General features: G+C 39.4%; 2 protein-coding genes across 3 annotated transcripts; both read right to left on the bottom strand.

Moving 5' to 3' along the window:
- Nucleotides 1–4162: 4162 nt before the first annotated feature.
- LOC136239072 (uncharacterized) lies at nucleotides 4163–9757 on the bottom strand. 2 transcript variants are annotated; one of them, XM_066029813.1, is made up of 11 exons: nucleotides 9622–9757; nucleotides 8736–8890; nucleotides 8024–8306; nucleotides 6859–6968; nucleotides 5313–5622; nucleotides 5219–5255; nucleotides 4993–5125; nucleotides 4648–4930; nucleotides 4558–4594; nucleotides 4430–4498; nucleotides 4163–4377 (listed from the first exon to the last, which is right to left on the bottom strand). In XM_066029813.1, exons 2-11 carry the CDS (start codon nucleotides 8815–8817, stop codon nucleotides 4372–4374), a joined length of 1350 nt encoding a protein of 449 aa, XP_065885885.1. In that variant the 5' UTR covers nucleotides 8818–8890; nucleotides 9622–9757; the 3' UTR covers nucleotides 4163–4371. The 2 variants fall into 2 exon arrangements, with proteins under 2 accessions (XP_065885885.1, XP_065885886.1); XM_066029814.1 differs by having other exon boundaries at nucleotides 8736–8878; nucleotides 9622–9681.
- Nucleotides 9758–18137: 8380 nt separating this feature from the next.
- LOC136237701 (uncharacterized) lies at nucleotides 18138–23717 on the bottom strand. Its single transcript, XM_066027915.1, has one exon. It carries the CDS (start codon nucleotides 23715–23717, stop codon nucleotides 18138–18140), a length of 5580 nt encoding a protein of 1859 aa, XP_065883987.1.
- Between the last annotated feature and the right edge of the window lie 207 nt (nucleotides 23718–23924).

Here is a 23924-nt window from a genome sequence, read left to right as displayed (position 1 = left end):
GCTTTTGAAATACAATACATGTACATAGCAAGGATATTGAATTACTTAACTGTCACTCTCCTTTGCAACATGCATTAAACAGCAATAGTAAATAGTAATTAAAAACAAGTAATGGTGTATAATACTATGCCAACCAATTAACATTCCATGATAATCAATCACACACTATACAATTTGATTTATCTGATCAGTTGTGCATAACAATATACCATGGCCAATTTAAATTTCAAGACTAGCTGTATACTATTGAGCAAAATACAAAATATTGGGAGTAGCTATGATACGATTACCTCTTAGCAACACTTACAACATATTTTATTTGCATGCATATATCCTAACGATAAAGAGCTTGTGGAGAAAATATGTAACTGCATGGATTTGCAAAAAGGTACCTTTCCACACATTTTATATGTGAACAAATAAAATGTTATAACAGTAGACTTCTTATGCTGAGTAGGCTGCTTTTGTATCAAAACATAGCCAGATATACTGTAGCTTCACTCATGAAAATTTCAGACAGTTACATGCAGTGATAAAAAAGTAATGAAGTTTCAAAACTCAAACTATGGGTCTAAATTTTGTGTGTGAAAATGGTACATTTAGTCACATGCATGTGCATATAACATTATTAAACTGTTCGCTATTGCATACGATCAATCATACCTGGCAGTATATGCTGGGATTGCCTATATCTTGCACTGCAAAGATGATTATATTGTTATTATGTTGTGCGTATGACACACAATATGCATGTACTGGCGATAGTAAAGATGTTCTTGCACCCAATGTACATCTTAGTACAGTCTGCTCAGAAATACACTGTGATGACGTACCTGACCATAATATGTTATATCATGTGAGTGTGCATGTGATGCACAAGAGCAGAATTAATTTGTAATTTATTAAGGCTTTACAACACAAGTGCGAAGGTCTGTAGGACACCTGGTCCTACAGCCTGTTTAAAGTTGTTACATAAAGTATGTTTGAAAAGGTCACAGGAGAAAGGAGAGAAAAAATCCATGACTGGACCTGGGAATTTGTGGTTCATGTAGCTAAGTAACTTGTAAATAGACAATTTTATAGTTGCTGTGCACTACAGTTGTATGCATACTTAATTACTCAATGTCTAGTTCAAGGATGGTTTCAGGAAAAGGTAATTTTTACAACTTTCCTTAAGAAAGCCTGGTGTGCATGTTCATACCAACATGCTTGCAATAACAGACATGTTTAAAACACAAACATGCACATAGCAGGATTCAGACATTATATCAACAATGGCTTTGCTTATGTACATCATGATGCAATCTCAGTTTGATGCTAAGATAACAGTGCTATATATATATACCTCTCTCCTGACATTAACTGTGTCTACTCTTTAGGACTACTTCTTTGGTTTTCTTGTATATTTCTGCTGATTATTGTTCTCTTTTGTGATTGTTAATAATTACAGTGTATGATGTGTGCATGTGCTGTGTATCTATACACAATGTTGCTCTATATAACACTTACTATTCTATACATTCTGTGAATGGTACCCCACTAGGTACCTGTAAGATGAATACAGGGAGTCTTGTCAGTCTGTTATGTATACTGCTACATGCATGTGTAGAATTGACTACACTTGTGTACGTACTCCAGTCTATAGCTAAGTCTAGTCTCTTCACCTTTACTGTAATCAATAAGTACTACCATGGAAGAAAAGCTCTACCAAAATGTGCTAAATCTGTACACCCTCATATCTTTTATATATAGCAGATGTGAATATTGTACTTATTGGTCATGGTAAAGGTGAAAAGCAAGAAGGAGTAAGCCTAAGTGTGCATTGTACACTTAGGCTGGAGTACACAAGTGTGGTGACTTGTCTATTCTATAAAGTGGTCAAGATGGCAACCCAGGAAAGCTATGCCTAGAACATGTATGGCGCACTAACAACTGTTTGCTCTCAGATTATGATGAGTGTTTAACTCACACACTTTATACTTATGGATATTTTAATAGTGTGGGCTAGATAGCTACATGTTTAGGCCATTCATATGAGAGGATTCTACTATGACCAGAACATGCTATTAACCTTGTTATCATTTCTGCATACTGATGTAGTATATAAAGCCCAGTGTTATGCTTTGTGGTCTAAAAATTAAATGCACCACCATATCTGCATTCCAATTACCAATCCATAGTACAAATCCTGTACATGTAATTTGATAATACTGTAGGATTTATTCTGGTGAGACAAAATGTGCATCACATTACCTAATGAGACTATAGCACTGTACATGAATAACATGCTGTATGGTGTTGATGGGCACTGACCTGAATAGAGTTCTACCAATATTTGGATTGGTAGCTGATAACTGCTTTACCATAATCAGAAATTTGGCTGTGCATGGTTAGCTGAATATTAGTCTATTCAGCTCCAGCAGCTGCAGTACTGCTGAAGGGCTGGTGACAAAGGCTCTGGCATGTACCACCATCATCATCATCATCGTTCGGTTCAAGCCTCTAGGGACCTGCAGGGAGGCAACAAATTAGCCTGTGGCACAGGGAGTTAGAAACCTGAACCTGAAAACTATGCTGAATGCACAGACCAGGTGGTGACTTGATCCACAGACAGCTTGCAGTCTAGGCAAGTGTCTGAGGAGCCACACAGCCCGGGATCCAGGATCTCCTCTGCGTACTTAACAATTGTGACTTCACGTTATAGGGTTTATCATTGTTCAACTATCTATGTACATGGATAATGTTGATGGTTTGTGGTAACCACAAGCTATAGACAACGACTGCATGTTTGAACCCTATTCCATTTGCCTGATCTGCAGCATATGGCATGTGCACATGCAATCTCATAGCATTAACATCACAAGCATTACTTTAATGCACAAGTAAACCTTGTAGAGTCCTACAATCAGGCATCGGTTAACTATTGGTAAAACAGAATAACAAAATATTGGATATCAGCTCAGCCTTAAAGTGCATCAGTACAATTTTAAAGCCAAAAGCATCAACCCAGAAATGGGTTAGAAACTCAACAGTATCCCATCCATCCATTGTTCATACATACACAGCTCAAACAATACAACGTGTACAGTAGTGACTACTACTAGCAATAAATTCTGACCATTTGAACAGTTGATTAGCATTTCAAAAGTAAGCTTGAGTCCTCTGCAAACTTCAAATGTTGTACATACTGTACTATACTGTATACTGTACTGTGCCCATGCACAATACATAGCTAGATAGTGGCTACAATGCAATTAATTTATTTAGAAAGAAAAAGTACTATAGTTATACATTGCTCCCTCAATTATCTGACCCTCTTGGAGCAAGGCATGTTCAGATAATCAATCAAAGCCCATTCAATTATATACCAGACCCCTGTTCAAATACTGTAATAGTTAGACAAAATACTCTAATAGAGCATTTATTTCTACTGTTTGGATAACTGAGGTTTCGAGATTCAGATAATTAGCCTAAACTGTAACAAAATAGCCCTCACTGCTTGAAGTATCTAGTTTACTACAGTGGTATATCCCCAGTACATGGAACAGTTAATTGTTTGTTATTTTAGTAGTTTTTCAGTAAACCCGCATTCACTGATGTTTTACTGAGAGTTTAAAACTTAGTAAAATAATTATGTTCCATATACTTAAGTCTACTGACACTTTACTATCAGTATATCTACAGTAAGACATCTTAACAAATTAGTAAACTAAGAACCTTCAAGCAGTGCCTGTTGCTTCATCATTTGTAACAAACAGTACATGCAAATATAACTTACCTATATACAATAGACCTAGTTCTCAATTTGCATTGTGCATAGATACACTCCAAGGTTCATGTATGTTCATACATGCATACCATTTTCTCAGTGTTTGATGCGCAGCAAGAGTTTACATTCTTGTGGTATTTATTACATATTGCTAGCATGATACAAATCTATAGTATGCCTGGAAAGTCAGTCAATTTTTGAGTGAGCACTTTAAACCAGTATGGAGATCAAGTTCAGTTCTTCGGATTTTTACAAATAAATTTAAACCATAATAGTTTGTACATATGTATATACAGCAATAGCTACAGAGTCTCTGTATTTCAATGTGTCTGCAGCCTTAACAGCAATGCATGTTCATTAGGGTTCTGTATACATTAACTATGTATATTATGCTTCACAGCACAAATATATGTACTTCTATATAAACTAATAGCATGTAACATATAGGCAGTATAGCTATGCTATAAAACAATGAAGTTACATATATGTATATATGTTTAAAGTTTTAAAGGGATAAATATATAAGTTGCATTATAAAGTACAACTGTTAACTGCTTTAGTTAATCACTGTAAGTTATACTAGTTGCTGGCGTTGCTGGCTCCTAATCCTATTTTTTGTTATAACATGAGAGGTAAAGTGTACAATAGTAATTGGCTAACCTCTGATGATACACTGCTGTCCAAGTCACTGTGTTCTTCATCCTCTGCAGTGGGTTGGCTATTCACAAACTGCATGTATAAAGGCATGCTATATAACTGTATACTGAAGCTATTATCAAAATGCTGACCGTTGTTTTAGCTGTGCTGATGCTCATGAGCCATTTGCTATTGAAATGAATTATATTCAGTTCACTACCAAACCAACAAAATATATTTACTTCTTTTCTTCCTCAGTTTTTGCTATGAAGTAATATGTACTTCCATGAGTGGCTACTACAAAGCACCTCCTCTCATCCACATCAACTGGCCAGTCAGAAAATGAGATGGTTTCATCATCACGATCTTTAACAAATGCCAGACGATTGATGAAAAAGCTGGTCTTAGGTCTTGTGCCAGGTTCTGTTGGTTCATCTGAGTATACTTGAAACATTTTCCCCATTTTGTCTAAGGATACCCACACTTTACGCCATTTTTGAAAGAGTGGTATACCTAATCTTCCACCTATCAGGCATATAGTTGTATAAAACAAATAGAAACTCAATGCATAACAAAATTCTACATACCAAGTTTTTTAAGCCAGCCAGCATACAAAGGTTTCTCTGGATCCAGTGGTTGATCTGTTTGTGTACATATGGTGTCTGTCAGTGGTGGCTCATGCAGTATGAATTCCAAGATGGTTGGTTGCATATCTGGAAACTGCACATGTACATATATAATATATAGGAGTTAACAATAATATTTCTATGTTATTTAATCTATAGATTCTGTACTTGTAATATGTCTACATACCTTTTCTATACCTTGACTAATTTTTTCCACCCATGTACTATTAAAATGAGCAAGTACATCATGCAGTGTAATACAATGATTTATTTGCCCTTACTGTTTATCTTCTTCTGTTTCTGCTATAAAATAGAATGAATTCTCAAGTGCAGTGACCACAAAGCATCTGTTTGTATCAACACCATCTGGCCATGAGAATGATGCATCTTCATCACTTCTTTCCTTCACAGACAACATATAATTCATGAAAAATCTTCCACTTGTGAATGTCAGCTTGTTGGATTCAGTTAATGACAACTTGCTGGATTCTGGAGGCTTGTCTGGGTATATTTTTAACATTTCCCATGAATTGTTTAATGATACCCACACGTGATGCCATGTTCTACCAGGTTGAATACCACCAATTCCACCTATATAATTATAATTTGTTGACTTGACCACTGCAGACAACAATCACTTACAGCTTTATAGTATTTGGGCCAGCCAACATGCACTCTGTAAGCATACAAACATGTATAGGGGCGGATCCAGGGGGGTTCAAAGGGTTGCATGGAACCCCCCTTTTGAAGGAGCCTCTCTTACTCGAGATACTCTAATAGAGCAGTCAAATCGAGATACTCTAATAGAGCAGTCACCTTAGTCTTTTGAGAAGCAGTGTAGCAAGCTATGTATACAGTTATAAATAAGGAAATGTAGCTGGTGAGGGCATCTATGGTGAGGGGCAGCTATTGCAGGTGATGACCTTTGTTTTTTTTTTGGTCTTCAACTTACAGCTAGGCTGAAGTTGCAATTCCAAAATGGAACCCCCCTTTTTAAAAGTCTGGATCCGCCCCTGATGTATATATGCACACCACAGCAAGAACCTATATATTTCCTATATGCTGTAGTGTTGGAGATTCTATATTAGTCAGATTAAGAGGTTTTAGTCCATACTGGGAAAAATAGTGACAAACTTTAAGTGTTTCAATAGACTTTTGTGGAAAAGATAACTGTAGCTATATATTTTTTCGTTTTATTTATTATTGCTTTACAACACCAAAAATGCATCAAGATTACAACAGAATTGTTGGGTACAAAAATATGGGTGGTGGTGAGGATCAGTGCCATCTGCCCAAACTAATCACCTACAATTACTGATTACTTAATTACTTAACTACTGTATGGGTGTATATGTAACAACATACAAAGACACTTATGTAGCTATATACAATGACATTAAAACATTAAATTAACAGGACAGGAGAGTTAAGAGCACTTGAAACAGGGACACAAATAATGGAGGGTACAATTATTGTTTGAGTACATCAAAGTTTGTAACAAAATGATTCCAAAGATATGTTTTTAGCTTTTTCTTGATTTGATAAATAGGGAGGGAGATGTTAATCACTGGGAGAGAGTTCCATAATCTGGGTAATCTGTGAAAGCAAGAATTATTGAGAGAGTTAGTACAAGAAAACTTGTGATAAAGTTTGGAACCTGATGATCTGGTATTATAAATGGTATGAAACTGAGGATGGTAAAGCTACTATCAAAGGACTTTAAGTAATTTGATAAAAAAACAGGATATTGGCAAGTTCATACACATACATTAAAGGCAACATTGTGCTTTACAATAACACATTTACAACAACATTTTAATAACTAACCACATTTGTTCAGCCAGCCGCCATGGAAGATTTGATCTTTCTCTCCTGGATCAGTTTCATCATCTGGTGCAAATATTCCCTTAGCAGCATTGATCTTCTTTAGCCATTCACTATATAATAATACATAAAGTACAGACATATTCAGTAGTAAAGAACAGAACACAAAGTTATGAAATGGAACTACACAGGCATATAGCTATACAACATGAGTAATATAGTAAGCCATGCACTGAAGGCTAGCCATTAGGGAATGATTGAACAGGAGGTGTAGAATGATGGAGTATTAACATACGGACGTAAAACAAAACTGAGGCATCACTTTTCTCACTCGGGCCGAAACCCTCTTGCAAATCACATACAACTTGCTTTACAATTTTAATTAGTTATAAGAAATTTTCCAACTGCTATAATTTGATAAAATCTCACAAATTTCCAAACACTATATAAAAATTCTATGCTGGTGATCTAGTTACATTCAGTAGATATGCACAGTGACAGCACTATAGTGTGGTGTAAACACCTCAAAATTATTTTTAAGAGCTTAATAGAATGACTCCTAACACTAAGATACAAACCAATCTCATAACCTAACAATTTATCTGAGTTATGACACTAGTTAAATAGCCAAATATGATGAAAGCCTTCAAAATATAATTATAATGCATGCAGGTGCTGGGTGACAGGAACAAGCAATATAGTAATTATCAATGCATGGCCTGACTATTATAATGGCTTAGTTGTAAATCTGGTTTCTGTATCCAGTTGAAAATATTTATACAGAACTTTTACAAGTGCTTTGACTTGGCCCCTCCCTTTAGCAGTGTATATTGTTTATCAAAAAGTAGCTAATCCCACTGGCATAGCTTGTGCATAATATTCATATAGCTAATGGAAGCAAGGAGTCAGCATTTCATTGTGCAAAAAGAATATTTTGTGAACATATCAGCTGTGCTGCATATACACTCAGTATAATAATTTATAGTACATGACATAATTATGTAGTCTGTATAATAATATCATGAACACTGTGCAACTTATACATCATGGATATATAGTTGTAATCAAAGAATATTTGAATGCCACCATGCAGTGTCTAGCTACGTATTTGATAGTGCAATAATAAGTGAACATATATATATACCTATATATATGGTATAATACTCACATCTTTTCTTCTTCAGTTTTTGCTATGAAGTAGTATGCACTTCCATGAGTGGCTACTACAAAGCACCTGCTCTTGTCCACATCAACTGGCCAGTCAGAAAATGGGATGGCTTCATCATCACGATCTTTAGCAAATGCCAGACGATTGATAAAAAAGCTGGTTGTAGGTCTTGTGCCAGATTCTGTTGGTTCATCTGAGTATACTCGAAATATTTCCCCCATTTTGTCTAATGATACCCACACATCACGCCATGACTGAAAGAGTGGAATACCATAAAATCCACCTAACCAAAATTTATACACAACTTCAGTACATAATAAGAGATGCTACATTGATTCAGCTAGCTATAGTTAGTATGCATGCATTGCACAAGGTTGTAATTTCTGTAAGGATCACCTATTTTGTAGACATTGTACTTAAGGTTCACTGAAATAGAAAATTCACTTGCCATTTTATTGAATATATAGGTAGTTTATATAATGCAATGCACAAAAACACCCTTTTAATTAATAATTTAATTTTTTCTGCATTCTTCACGTTTTACTTACACGTTTCTGACTCCCTGTATTCACAGGCTTTAAACCTTTGGCCCTTAGTGGGCTATATAGCATTCACAGAACAGAATAATCGTTCATTATACACTTATTCAATTATTCATCGATCAGTTCAACAATTCAATATGCACTAACAGCTGCCTGTATGATTGACTGACCATAATTTTCAAGCCAGCCAGTATGAAGTGGCTGCTCCTGTGATTGTATTAATGCAGTATCTTCTGCTGGTTGTTCAGTCATCCTATGCCAAAGATCCTGAGTTCATCAAGTCCTTTTTGAATTGGTATCTAATATTAGCTGGCTATGTAGATAGCTACGTATATCAAACAGAAAGTATGCGTTAAATAGATATGTATGTCAAATTCTATGCCAAACCAACCATGCAAGCTGTGAAAAAGGGTGTGCATGGCTCTGCTCATGATGAAAAGTTGTGAAATCAAAGGTGCATGGTGGCCAATCAATGGCTGTGATGATGTATATCAATCAATTTTAAATGCTGTCATGATTGGCACTAGCTAATATCATTGCAGCCATTTCTTGTAATTTTTATAGCTTTTCGCCTGGATTTTTCGGGGGTCACACCCTTTTTCACAGCCGGCTTTGCTGTTTTTTTTTTCTTTCTTTGAGGGAAAGACTGCATCATTAGAAAAGCTACTTTTCCAGCAGTGCCTTAATTTTGGCTTAGATATCACTTCTTTCTGTATTTAGAACTTAGAAGCTCCAAAGATAGTTTACAAAGTGCGCCCACTGCACTTATAATTAGCACTTATAATTAGTCATCAATCAACACAATTGAATCACCGAGTCCGGTTTGAACGATGCCATAGGACTTTACGGGCTCATTTTTCACAGCATATAGCGTAGTTCGATACTCTCCCTCCCCATTATAGTACTCTTGGTAGCATTGATTACTGAGAGCTAAAAACAATGCATGACTCGTTTTGTGCATCCAAGCCTGGCGCAAACATGTATCACAGTCTCGCACAGTTTAGCTTAATAAGTATTATAGCTAGGCTAGCTACCTAACTTAGTATGGTCACTTACAAAACTCAGAAGAGTGCCAGTGATGCAGGGTTGTTTCTATGACGTGTAGCTATACGGCTAGTACAAAGTTGTATACGCAGATAGCTAATAGACACTACTTATATACTATTGCAGTGCGTGTTTGGCCTTGTGAAGTCATATAGCTACTGTGACGTATACATACCGAGACACTGCATGAATAACTGGAGTGTACATTTTCTTACTGTCGCCTATATATACGAGGTAAACTGTGACTAGCTGCGTATTATATAGTTATAGCTACGTTCAATCAATCAGTTACACAGTAGCTATAACTCACTGTAAAAAACAGGTATTGAAAATTTGAATTTATGACAAGATTATGCATGCATGATGTTACTACAAAATTTAGTGACCGTACAGTGACGGGACCTGTCATGCGACAATTGGTCCCCCCAAAATCAGTCCCCCCGGACTAGTTAAAGCCGCGCTATATGGTCCCCCCGGACCACTTGAGACACTTCAACTTGTCCCCCCCGGACAACCTAGAGCGCCACGGTTGGTCCCCCTCTGCTACAAGTGGTCCCCCACGCTGAATATGATCCAGGCGCGGCAAGCAACACGGCCGGATCAGTTTCTTCGTACAGCTTGTTTTTAAACTATAAAGCTACAGTGCCAGTGATCGGGTATGAGGCTACAGGCTGTGCCTTGTATGCTCGGCTAGGCCTGTGCTTCGTGGATTCTCAGCCATGATGCCGGTGATCAGTCTATGTTGTCAATTCACTACTAATGTATTCACTGACATGCGTCATGCCAGGCTATATAGCTAGCCATAAAAGCGATGCAGCTAGCATAATTAATGTATGCCATGAAATAGCTAACCAGTTAGCAAAGTTTGCCAATATACATCAACAATTGTTACAGTCATTAGCTAATGTGTAAAGTCTTTACGTTGTTTGACACAATCAATACAGTTAAATTCATAAGAGGGTGCTGAAGGGTCATCCACAGTTACTCCTGAGCAGATTACATGCACTCACGCATTACAGTTACCACACTGGATCTACATACACAATAAATATACATAAAGTTCTCACATGAATAATATATGTGTATAGCATACCCAGCGATCAGTATAATCTTCATGCTGAAAACTTTCTTCAGATCGTCCACACATGATGCAGCGCTCAGTCATGTCAACTGAATTTGAAACACACGTATATATGCACACTTTAACGCAGAGCAAATTACTTGAATTGGTGAGGAGTGCTGTGCCTATATCTATTCTGGCTTTCTTCATATTCATTTGCAAAATGGCGTCTTCGTCGATACGGTTAAAATTTAACAATTGTTCAGCAATCTGTGTATAATACACAAACTTTATAGCCTTAGCTACAAAAGCGAGATGTTATACCTTTAAACTCAAAACACCACAGTTGAAGCTGTCTCCTGGCTTTTGCACACCTTTCTTGAGCTGAATGAGCTCAAAATTGTCCAATGAGATGTTGTCTTGACCAACGCAGTTATATCTCATAGCAAAGAACCTTCTATGGAGCATATAAAACTAGGTGTAAAAGTGCATTGCATCAATTTAGTTCACAATGATGCACTGTATAATTGTGTTAACAGTCAATGTTACAGTATTGAACATACTTCAAACCTGTGTATGCTCCACGTATGGCTCGCAATGGTCCAAGAGGATCGATGTAGTAAAACTTTTTTTCTTCCATGTTGATTGCCTACAGAGCAGCACAACAAGTGTATTGGTATCACCCTATGCAAATTGCTTACAATCAATATCCAGTGTTTTTCTCCACGATTGTACATTCCAACAATAAACACTTTGGTGCTTAGCGTCTCCTATAGTATGAATAAACTAACTCCTCCACGTAGCATTTGTGATCTTACCTTGCTTAAAAGGTGCGATGATTTCCCAGATTTTGAGCGATTAACCCAGGCAGTGATGGTTTGTGACAAGACAGCAAAACTGTCATTTCTCAATTCAACTAGCATGCGTAAATATCCATTCACTATCTATAACATTAATTTTAGTGCATCAAATTTAGAGGTATATAATACAATGCACTGACCTCATCATTTAACCAGTTATTTCCTTTCAAGTTGTGAAAGCTACCTTGATGTATAGCCAAATGTCCAAACCTAGCTTTAATTACATAGCACGGCTTTCTTTTCCAGATAGCTTTTAGCTGATCCTGTATGTATATATATGAGTCATATGTACCACAGCACAAAAACATACATAGGCTGTAAGTGGTATGATGCTTCCATTGTTGGCTCCGGCTGTATTAATCATTCCTGTTACTGCTGTAGACATTGTAGCTGTTACGTTAGGTGTGGCTGTTATCTTGGATTCCACTGTCTCTGTTGTTGTCGCAATCATAGGTGATACCACTGATGGTTCCGCTATTGTAGGAGGCTTTGTTACGGTGTTTTTCTGAAACTCCTCACATCTCTGTGTAATGGTAAGCACACAATAATTACAATAGCTGTCAAGGAATTATCACAACAAAATACAACCTTTATAAGCTTGCGACGTCGTCTCAATGGCTTAACTGAATTCGTATCAGGACTATCAGAGAAATTCAGCTTTCTCTTGGTAACAATGTGCTTTGGTGGTGAGAATATCATATCAACAACCCTCTTTCCTATTGGAACTGTTGTGATGTTTTTCCAGCTATCACAATTTACCTTTATCAGATGTAGGCTTTATTTTAAATTCATTGTGTTCCAGTTTTTGGCTGTAAATAGGTGATAGCGCAGGTGCACTAAAACTGCCAAACTCTGGGAAGTAGCCTCCTGCTTGTTTGGGGGAACTGTAAACCAATGGGCAATTCTGAAAATAGACATTAGTAAGATATGTGAAGAACGAATTGGAGGAACCTCTAACCACATTAATAGCAACTGATACATTGTGCCCTTGCTCCTTATTCATTCATACTAGATCTTTACAGTGAGTGATATCTTCCTCATCCCATCGTGATATCAAACTGGGATAGCTGGGTTCCTATTACATGTACTCATATAGAATTCCACGTGGGTGTATATAGTATGCTACAGTAGCTATGTAACCAGCAAATCAGTGAGCTTATTAAAACTACTCAAAGTATGTATGCTGGCTGTACTACAACCATAGTTACCATGCTTGGCAATAAGCCTATACATTACTTACTTTGTCACTCATGATGCTGCTAGGATCATAAGAAATGGACGTTCTAGAAGAAGAGTCACTCTGATCATGAGATGTACGAGCATGTAGGAGCACTGATATGTTGCCATCATCCATTTGGTCCAAAATTTTGGTCTTAGTATCTTCATCACACTGAGATGTCAAGATGGGATCCTATAACATGTACATGATATAAATATTACAGTATAGTATCAAATAATCTTACTTTATCACTTTTGGTGGCACTAGGTTCATGTGAGATAATGGACACTGTTGGGTTGTGAGATTTTGAAGTATGTGAACAAGTATTGTGAGTAACAACTGATGTGTTGTCCTCCTCTATTTGGTCAGTCTTGATATTGTCATCATACTGGGATATCGAGTTGCATGGTTCCTATGTATTGCAAGATAATATTACATCAATTAACATGCAGTTATAAGTTCTTACTTTGTCGCTCACACTGGCACTAGGATCATGTGAAATGGATCCTTTTCCACTTCTGACAGATGTGTTGCCACTATTATCACTTTCGTCATGAGATGTTGAGATACAACCAGTTGCCTATACAATTATAACTTACATAAACACACACCTGTGTGCCGCACATACATGCATGTACCTTCTTGGGTGGATAGAACAATTTCAAATGTGTACCATGGACTTTTAAAGTCTGTTTAATGTCATTGGTATTTAGGATCTGAAAAATTCCTTTACCAACAGACTTCACAACTTTATAAGGGCCCTGCCACTTATAATCCATTTTTCCACCAGCCCGCTTTTTCCTCTTCATATATTTTCTACGAACCAATGCTCCAACTTTGAATGTAGCTGGGTTATGGTGCTTCCTGTCATACACTTGTTTTTGACGCTTTTGAGCGGTGAGTATGTTCTCCTTCACAATTTGTGCTACTTTTGTTTGATGAATGAAATGTTGTTCTATAACTTCATCATTATGATCCAAGTGCTGTACGATATCTTCTTTTTTGGGAGATTGAATTTCAACAGGTAACAGAGCTTGTCGTCCAAACATCACAGCAAAAGGGCAATATTTTGATGATTCGTGTTTAGAAGTATTGTAAGCAAAAACACAGGTGTCTAAATAATCTTCCCAGAGTTCCTTTTTCTCATTAACAAACTTTACCAGCATATTCTGGATGGTCTGGTTAAAACGCTCAACCAAGCCGTTTGCCTACAACAGACACATAATACAGTTGTATCTACTTAAAGTGCATAAGGTAAATATGCATATTATAGCACTATGCATTTCTTTACCATGCAACTATTAATGTTGATTAGTTACAACATAGCATATAATATAGGATAGTAGAGTAGTAGTTACCTGAGGATGGTAAGGGGTAGTCAAACGGTGGTCAATTTTCATCATCTTCATCAATTTCTTGTCAAGGCGATTGTTAAATTCACTTCCTTGATCAGAAGTAATTACTCTTGGTAATCCAAACTGCATGAATAACTGTAAAGTATGTAATATGCAAGTAAATAACATGGTACACTTTGAATTGCATGGTTCTGGTGGCTGCTTGGGTTATAATGACTACTTCATTCTGTTAGTATTTAATTACATTTTTGCAGCACACTATAATACATTGCTTTGTCTTGGGTGTGTGTGTGTGTGTGTGTGCGTGTGTGTGTTCATGTATATGAGTGAACTTTTCCGAATGTATTAGTAGATTTTATTTTGCATTGTTTTATTGTTACTGCATGAAAACAGAATTAGATGCAACATACAAAAGTATTCTTTAAGTCAATTTGGACACCTGTGGATGTTATTAACTGCATGCACAGTTTCACATTAATGACAGACATTCAAAGTACATGTATTACTTCTGCACGGTTATTCTGTATTCCGTAATCTCCCAAATATTGTGCAGTTGTTTTACATACTCCTACATACAATAAGCAATCAAGTTGAAATTTTCAGCACCTAGCTGCTTCTCTACCATCTTTATCTAGCTACTTTTCTACCATCCAGTAACCAAGTCAAAATATTTTGGTGATCATAGCATAGGATTGTGATAGGCTTAATTATAAAGGATCCTTTATGATGAAGCTATGACAAAATTAATAAGTTTCAGCAGCCGCGTGAAAGGATAGGAATACTAAAGCTAATCTATTGACATCCAAGTAAGCAAGATTCACATCTTGCTAAGATAAGTGATTTAGCCAAAGGTTTTCATACAGCTATACAAAATGTTTCAATTAGATGTAGAAAATGAATACTGGAATTGGTATGCTGGGAGAATACAGGTTAAACGGCCCACATAACTGGCTATACAACTCTTTTCCGACCCATATTATATAGCTGCTTTAACAAACATATACTGTAGTTCTGTATTAGTCTATACGTCCAAGTGTTTGCAAACTTTAAGTAAATATGTGCATTATACACACAACATATATATATATATACCTTAAACAAAGCACTAAACACGGTTGAGGATTCCTTATTGCTGCAAGCAAATGCCTGCACAAACTTGCTAAAGTAGTCTGCTACTGTCAGAATATAGCAATTTCCTTGAGTGGACTTGTGCTTTAGTGGTCCGACAAAGTCTATTCCAATGTGGTACCAAGTTGCTACAACTGGAATAGGGTTAAGTTCTGGTACCCCTGTGTCCATTTTCTTTGTCATCCGTTGGCACACATCACATTCCTTCACCTTAGATGTATAGAAAAATGTGATGATGCAAGTTTATTACTGATGAAATATTTTGCATCTTGTGCAAAGGCATTATGTATACGTGCATGGTAAACCATTGTTCTTTACAACCTGAAAGCATATAAAATTAATAGAGTTTTGCAGTACAGTTCTATAGCAACTCCAACATGTTGATTGATATAATTGGGTCATTTTTCATTTATGTAGCTATTTAGAAAACAGAATACTGCAGTTGCAAGTGGTATAGAAGCATGCAAGCAGGATAAATTTTCAACATAATCATAATTATTATATATGTCTACAACATTATCATAAAGTAAAACTGACAAGACCAAAAAGATGTAACAGGGCATCATACTGTAATAAGCAACCAAATTACATAGCTGTTTGGTATACGTATTGTGAAAGCTGAGTATTAGTCTGCTATTCTAAATTGCAAGGCATCAACTGCATGATATACTTCCGCATATATGTATACCCCCAAGGTATAGCTGTATAGGTATGTACTTACAAATGCTTTTACATCCTTTCCTACTCCTTGCCACATGTAGCGTTCTGTAATCCTTGCCTGTGTCTTCTTTGTCCCCATGTGACCTGATGTAGGGTGTACATGACAACCTCGCAATATCCGCTCTTTCTCTTTCGGGTCTAGTATGTATCTGACCTATACAAACCATACACTTGTATTACCAGTCACATACACTGCATTATAGTATGCTGAGTCAGCAGCTATATATGGCCCTACAGCTCTATACAACTTAGAATTAGAGAGTCAATAGGGTCTTGAACTAAAAGAGAAATTATCACACCAAGCAATTTGTCCATGTAGACAACAGCAGGCCATGCAAACTAGGTGGCTACCAAGTACCGGAACCATAACATCCTGAACGAAAAGAACTTCTTATTTCAGTGGAAACTGAATCAGTTCTGTTTCATTTACCAGAGGTTGCACTATATGTATGTTTTGCATTGATTTTGCAAAAGTTCAGAAATACTCTATAGCAGCCAGCCACTCCAACAGAACAGTGACAATTTTGTTTATTCAGCTGTGCATAGCAATTCACTAAAATGGTCCAAAACTTTATTTCAGTTGACCCACCCTGTTTAAGTGAAAAGTTTGGAAGCCATATAGTCACTGCTGCAAAAGTTTATTCTTGACTCATAGGTTTGCTTTCTGTACTCAGGGTTACTGTGATTAAACAAATAATAAATATGGCAGGAAGACAGAAACATAACTATATGTTTCAGTTTTCATAGTTGGCAGCTGCATTCGCAGTTTCTAAGTGTGACTGCTTTATTAGAGCAACTGACTGTTCTATTAGAGTAAGTGGCTGAGCCACTTTCTTTCTACAATTATAGAAAGTAAGCCCGACTCGGGGAGTCTATGCCACGGCCTCCTAATGCTGGCTTCTCCACCTCCATCCTATGCATACATGATGCATTATAATAGTAAATCTTTACCTTGGTCTTGTCCTGTTTGGTGTACAGAAGCGCTCCATCTTCTAAAGTGTACCTCATTGCCTTTCTTCTAATACACCTCTTCTCGTTCTTTGTACACTCTTGTCTGTACCTCTGCTCTTGAAGATACAGTAAAACATCCTCGTGCAGTTGTCTCTCAATCTCTCCACGACTATCTTCCGACTCCGGACATTGGCTGCTGCTACTGTGACCAGCAGGGTTAGCGGAGCCATCCGCCATCATCCTTAAACTGAACTGTTACAAATACTGCTCTAAGCGTCCTTAAAGTGCGAGTTAAAGTGACGAGCCCTCAGCCGAATCAGTACAGCTATAAACTTGAATCAAGTAAAGTCACGCCAACAGTCGAGGCCAACAGTCGCTGTTCAGCAACTGACACGTGTTTAGACTGTAGATCAACCGTATCAATATAAAATATGGCTGAGTCGACAGCTGCCAGTCACCTTTGAACTCCTTTCGACACGATCATCAAAGGCAGCGGTGTGCCGGAAAGCTACTGATAACATCCACATAACTGAGTTTTCCGGTAACGAACAAGTAACCCATATCTAACCGGCCTCTATACAGCTGTTTCATTGGGGGGACCAATTGAAGCAGGGCGGACCACTTGACGCAACTTCACATGGTCCGGCCGGACAGCCTGAAGTGCGCTAGTTGGTCCGGCCGAACCACTTGGGGCGGGGGACCATCTGTAGCGTGACAGACCACGTGTATTACCCCATATCAGGTGTCTAAACAAAGCGAGATTTTGCAGGAAGCTTACTGCCAAGTTCAAAACAGAATGGGATTACAACAAGATAGACAGAAGGAGCACAGTAAAAACAAACTAGTGAACGTCACTACTAAATATAGTGAACGTCACTACTAATGTCTGCCACAATACTCACTATTTTTGTGTAGTGACGTTCACTACTAATTTTGTAGTGAACGTCACTACATTGACCACCAAGTAGTGACGTTCACTACAAAAAGTAGTGACGTTTGCTACGGATGTACGATAATCTTCTATACCGGTCGTAACAGCTACCAGGTTCTGCAGGTCGGAACGCCCGATGAAAGCCACTTCACTCTTGTAACCTTGCAACACGAGGCGGGGAGAACTCTATCTAACGCACACACAATAGCTCACGTGTACAAGCACACAAGGGGAAATACCTAAGTTTATGACCTAACCTAATACAATAAATAAATGAATGTACACTAGCTACGAATAGAGTTATTCAGTCATCAATCTCGACATCCTCCGGGGGGCGGCGTAGAGTTTCAGTCCATTCACTCAACTGTTTCCTTGCTCTTACAGCAGCGGCTCTAGGGTGTCTGGGTGAAACTTGATCAGTATTCTGTTGGACAGTTGACTCAGTTTCCTGTTGAACTGGCTCAACATCTGTCGAGGGATCTTCCACTTCCAGGGGGTATAGACGGGCAATGGGACGGTTGGTACGTCCACTTGCTGTGCGTACCGTCACTGATCGGATATACCCATCATTCCCCTTCACAAGTTCCTCAATTACTCCAAGTTTCCAACGGCTTCTGGGTATGTCATCATGAATTTGTACCACATCACCTGTCTTCACTGTCTGTTCCATAGAGCCCGCTGTACGGTGTCTTTCTCGTAGGGAGGTCAAGTACTCCTTTTTCCAACGAGATACAAAGTGTTGTAACAGCAGCCCCTGCCGGTCCACCTTACTTCGCAGTTGTTCAGCTGAAGGATAATCTGGGTCTGCAATCTCTTCTTCCTGTACATCAGGGTGTGGTAGGGCAATGATTCGGCGACCATACAGTAAGTGAGATGGTGTTAATGGCACCAGGTCTCCTGTGGAGGATGGAAGGTAGGTCAGTGGTCGATCATTAAGTACTGCCTCTACTTCCACAATAGTAGTCTGTAAGGTGTTCAGAGTGATGAAGGCTCGGCCCAAAGTCTTCTTCAAAGACATCTTCACCATCCCGACTAACCTTTCCCAAAAGCCCCCATACCAAGGGGCTCTCTTGGGAATGAACTTCCATGTTGTGCCCCTGCATGTGAGAGCAGACTGCAGTGTTCGTGACTGGAAAAGCTCATTTAATTCCTTTGCTGCTGATGCGTAGGTCGAAGCATTGTCAGATATAATTAACCGAGGTAATGACCTGCGTGCTGTAAATCTACGGAAGGCTTGTAGGAAGGTTTCCTCAGTAAGATTAGTCACCACTTCAAGGTGCACTGCCCTGGTACTGGCGCAGGTGAACAGGCAGACATATACCTTGTACTCACCAGTTGCTCCTTCACTCTTCACATACATGGCTCCTGTGAAGTCAACTCCAGTTACACTGAAGGGAGGCCCATCTTGGACTCTGGCCAGCGGCAGTGGTGGGGGATCAGGGGTAGGGAATGGTTTACCAGTGACTCTGCGACAGATCACACACTTCCTTAGTAACTTGGCTACCACTCTTCGTGCTGCTGGAATCCAGAAGCATTGTCTTAGGGCTGTGACAGTAGCATGAGTGCCTCCATGTAATTGAGTGGCATGAGTGGCGTACACAATCAATGTGGTCAGTCTGTGATTCTCAGGGAGGAGGTAAGGAAACTTGGTGTTGTGGTCAACAGGAGCATTATGTATCCTCCCGCCACAGCGGAGAAAATTGGAGGAGTCTAAAAACAATCGAAGCTGTCTGACTAGTGGCAAACGTCTAGTAGATGTCTGGCTTCTGTGTAAGGAGTTGATTTCCTTCAAGTATGTTGAGTGTTGGCAGCTTTGTATCCACATGTTCTGAGCTTTGCTTAGTTCACCAGCTGTAATTGGTCCTGTAGGCTTGGACCCATGTGATTTAATACACTCAATGAATCGTAGCACATATGCAGTGACATATAACAGTTTAGACAGTGTACTGTACCTTTCTATGTCAATGATGGTTGCTACAGAGGATAATTGATTGTCTTCACTTGTTTCCTCAACTGGGTTGGGGGATAGCACTTCAGTCTCTGCAACAGTGAGTTGAACATGCTGTATGTCAGTCGTACTCCATTGTGGCCGTAACTCTTCACGGACAATCCACTCTGGACCATGTGTCCACATACTGGAAGCTCGTAGTGCTGAAAGTGAAATGCCTCTGGTTAACAAGTCTGCAGGATTGTCTGCAGATGGACAGTAACCCCACCATTGAGCAGGGCAGGCCTCGGTAATTGATGACACACGGTTTGAAACAAACTGTTTCAGTCTCTTGTCACTGTTGAGCCAATGGAGTACGATTTGGCTATCACACCACATGTGAACTACGTCAATCTTGTAATTGATTGAGGAACTGATCCAAGTGTACATCTGTGCAGCAACGGTGGCACCCATCAATTCCAGTCTGGGGAGTGTATGCTGCTTCAGTGGAGCTACTCTAGTTTTGGAAATGACAAATGATGATTCACAGTGTTGATGGAAGTATGCCACTGCGCCATAAGCCTTAGTGCTTGCGTCACAAAATATGTGTAATTCAATTGGTGCAGCTGTACTCAATCCATTCTTTAAATAACATCGAGGAATAGAGATAATGTGCAATTGTTCAAGATCTTGAAGTAGTGTCTGCCATTGTTGTTGATGCTCTGGTGGGAGTGGGTCATCCCATGATAACTTCTTCTGCCATAGCTGTTGTAGTAGTAACTTAGTACTAATTGTAACTGGGGAGGTAAAACCCAGTGGATCAAAGATCTTTGATGATTGTTGCAACACCTCACGTTTCGTAACTGGAGAATCACATGATGGAAAGGCCTTCTGAGTAAGTGACAAACTATCATTACTTGTGTTCCACACTAGTCCAAGAGTGTTGACTTGTTCACTATTGTCTGCGACATGATCCCTCTCTGCTGCTGCACAAACTTGCTTGCTGTTAGATGCCCAGCTCCGTAAATTGAAATTGGCTTCAGAAAGTGTTGTTCGGGCTTCAGTGTAGTATAGAATGGCTTCTTCTTCAGTTGAGCACCCTGACAAAATGTTGTCCACATACAAATTGTGAAGAAGATCCTTTGCTGTGGTTGAACTGCATTGTGTTAGATGGCAGTGAAGAGCAGCATACAACATAAACGGAGAGCTGGCTGACCCAAACAAAACAACTTTGAAGCGGTAGGTCTGAAGTGGGCTCTCAGGATCATCAGGGTTGCATGGCCACAGGAAACGGGTGAAATCACGGTCCTTGGGGTGTAACTGCACATGCAGAAACGCCTTCTCAATGTCAGCACTGACACCAAACTTGCGGGAACGGAAACGGAGGAGGATAGCTGGTAGCTCTTGTAAAAATGGAGGCCCTGTTTCTAGACAATCATTGAGACTGGCCAAGTGCTTAGCTTCACAGCTGCTGCAGTCATAGACTATCCTCAAGGGGGTTGTGGTCGAGTCCTTGTGTACCCCATGGTGTGGTATGTAGTGGCACGGCTTCGATAAATCAGAGTCTGGCACCTTCTCAATGAAATCACGTCTCAATTGTTCTTCAATTATTCCGTTGTAAACTTTGAGCAGCTCAGGTGTTTTACTCAGTTTACGGGTGAGTGACTGCACTCGTCGTTCACAAGTAGACTTGTTGGTAGGCAATACGGGGTGGTTAGATTTCCACGGAAAGTTCACAAGATAGGTACCATCACTCTGACGAGTTACTGAGTCACGTAGGTACTCCTGTAAGAATGTGGACAAGTGGCTAATTTGCTCAGAATCAGTTTCCCACACGTTGCCACTGTTGGTAAAATCAGTTGAGTCATACAGTGATACAGAACTGAGGTGGAACATGCCAGATGTTAGAGCAGGGGTGTAGTTGTACAGTGGTCCTGAAAGTAAGAATCCAAGCTTGCTTTCCACAGCAGTGGGACCTGGTCCTCTAATTACAGCTTCTTTCACAATTGACCAGTAGGCGTCAGCTCCAATAAGCATGGATATGTTAATGTCACCACTATCTGACACTGCATGATTGAGCTGTAACCCTTTCAAATATGACAATTGCTTAACATAGGAAAATGGAAGGTTACGGAGTGGCTGAGCAATTCTTGGAGTGACAAGGACTGATATTGGAATCTCTGTGCCCTCAGTAGTCTGTAATTGGATTGTGGCAATTGGAAGGGTTTGGTTGGAGGCTTCTGATGTTCCAAATGCAGCAATAGCAATACGTTCTGTTCTTTGAGTGTTAAGATGTAGAGAATTTGCAAGAGTTTGTGTGATAAATGAGCGTTGTGCTCCCTCATCCAGAAGAATGTTTGCTTGTGCAGAATAGTTGTTAGCTCTAACTGTGGCAACGGCTGTCTTCAGGAAGCACACCTTAGCTAGCTGGGGTTGTGACATTGCAGAGTTGATCAGATTCTGTGAAGCTTGCGTAGGAGGGACAGATGGCTGTTCGGAAGCTGGTTTCTGTGTGTTACTGGGAGTCTGGGGATTGTGTGTTCCTCGGCACAAACTGGTATGATGCCGTTCCTTACAATGTTTGCAGCGACCCTTAGACTGGCACTGACTGACTCTGTGGTGTCCAAGACAATTAAAACACAACTTATCCCTTTTGACAATGTCAATACGTTTGGATTGGTCTGAGACGGAGTCACACTGTGTGGCTGGATGTGATCCCTTACAAAACACACACTTCGGCAGCTTCCTGGGTTCATGTCTACTTAAGGCTCCTGTGTGAAATGATGCGGTAGAGTGATGATCTTCAAACTGAGATGGAGGAACAAAGGCACCAGCTTCAAGGACTCGTATTTCCTTTGTGATTGCCTCTCTAAGTTTGTCAAGTGTCCACTCAAGACTGCTGTGTTCTCTGGCCAAGTTCTTTCTAATGTCCACTGGAAGTTTCCCTAGTATCATGGGAACTAGTAGGGCTCCGTACGATGTTGTTGCTTGCCCTAATGCTGACAGTCCCCTCACGTGGCTCTCAATTGCATCATGAAAACCCCTTAAACTTGTGATGTTGTTCTTAGCTAGTGGCAAGTTCATCAAAGCATGCATGTGGGCATTGACAATCCTTTGTTGATCACCAAATCTACCCTTTAAAAGGTCTACTGACTGTTGGTAATTGACACTAGTTAAAGGAAACCCAGCAATGGTTCTTGCAGCTTCACCCTCAAGGTGTGCCCTTAGATAATTAAGCTTCTGAACATTTGTTAACACATTATTGGAGTGCACAGCAGAGTCAAAGGAGTCCCAGAATGTTTGCCACTTCAATGGGTCACCTCCAAATGTTGGTAATGTTAGCTTAGGGAGGCGGCTAACATTCTGGGGGACACCAGCAAATGTATTAACATACCCCTGAGCCTGATTAGGTTGTGATCCTTCATTGGTTTCTCTTGGTTGTTGTTGAGTGGTATTAGTTACCAGCGTGGCCTCACTAGACTGTTGATCACTAGCCGGATGGCTACCTGGTTGATCACTGACTGAATCACTTCCTTGTTGATCACTAACTGAATCACTTCCTTGTTGATCACTAACTGAATCACTTGCTGGTGTTGGTGGTGGGCTTTGGACACTCAGTGGTTGAAAAGGTGGAGCTTGAACATTGAGTGGTTTCGGTCTTGACTGCACTGCCTTAATGAAGGAAATCTTCTCTGCCAATGTGAAAATTATCTCCTCTGAGTCCAGTATTTCTGTCTCTAATTCTGTTGCATCACTGATGGTGGCTAGGATTTTAGCATCCAACTCTGTTAGTGTGGCTTTCTTAGCCTCAATTTGTTCTAATGATGTTTGAAGGGTGGCAGCATCTCTCTCGTTGGGAGCCTCATCACTCTCCAGGATGGAAGCAATCTTTCCAAATACACGTGTCAGGTGAGCGCGGTGAGCCCTTCTTGATGCTCGGAGGTGTGAAACTTCCATCGAACAAATTCCGATCGCCAACTGAAATAACAAGCAAGAACAACAGTGTCACTAACGAAATCGCTTGCCTTACTGGGTACCGTTATCCTTTATGCCACGGTACCACGACTTTTCAATGGCGGGTTAGAAGTGTAAGGCTCGCGATTCAACTGCGTCACAGCACCAATGCTACGGATGTACGATAATCTTCTATACCGGTCGTAACAG

The sequence above is a fragment of the Dysidea avara genome, chromosome 11, assembly GCF_963678975.1.
Source record: "Dysidea avara chromosome 11, odDysAvar1.4, whole genome shotgun sequence".
Lineage (NCBI taxonomy): Eukaryota > Metazoa > Porifera > Demospongiae > Dictyoceratida > Dysideidae > Dysidea > Dysidea avara.
This window is presented reverse-complemented; position numbering and strand designations above follow the sequence as displayed.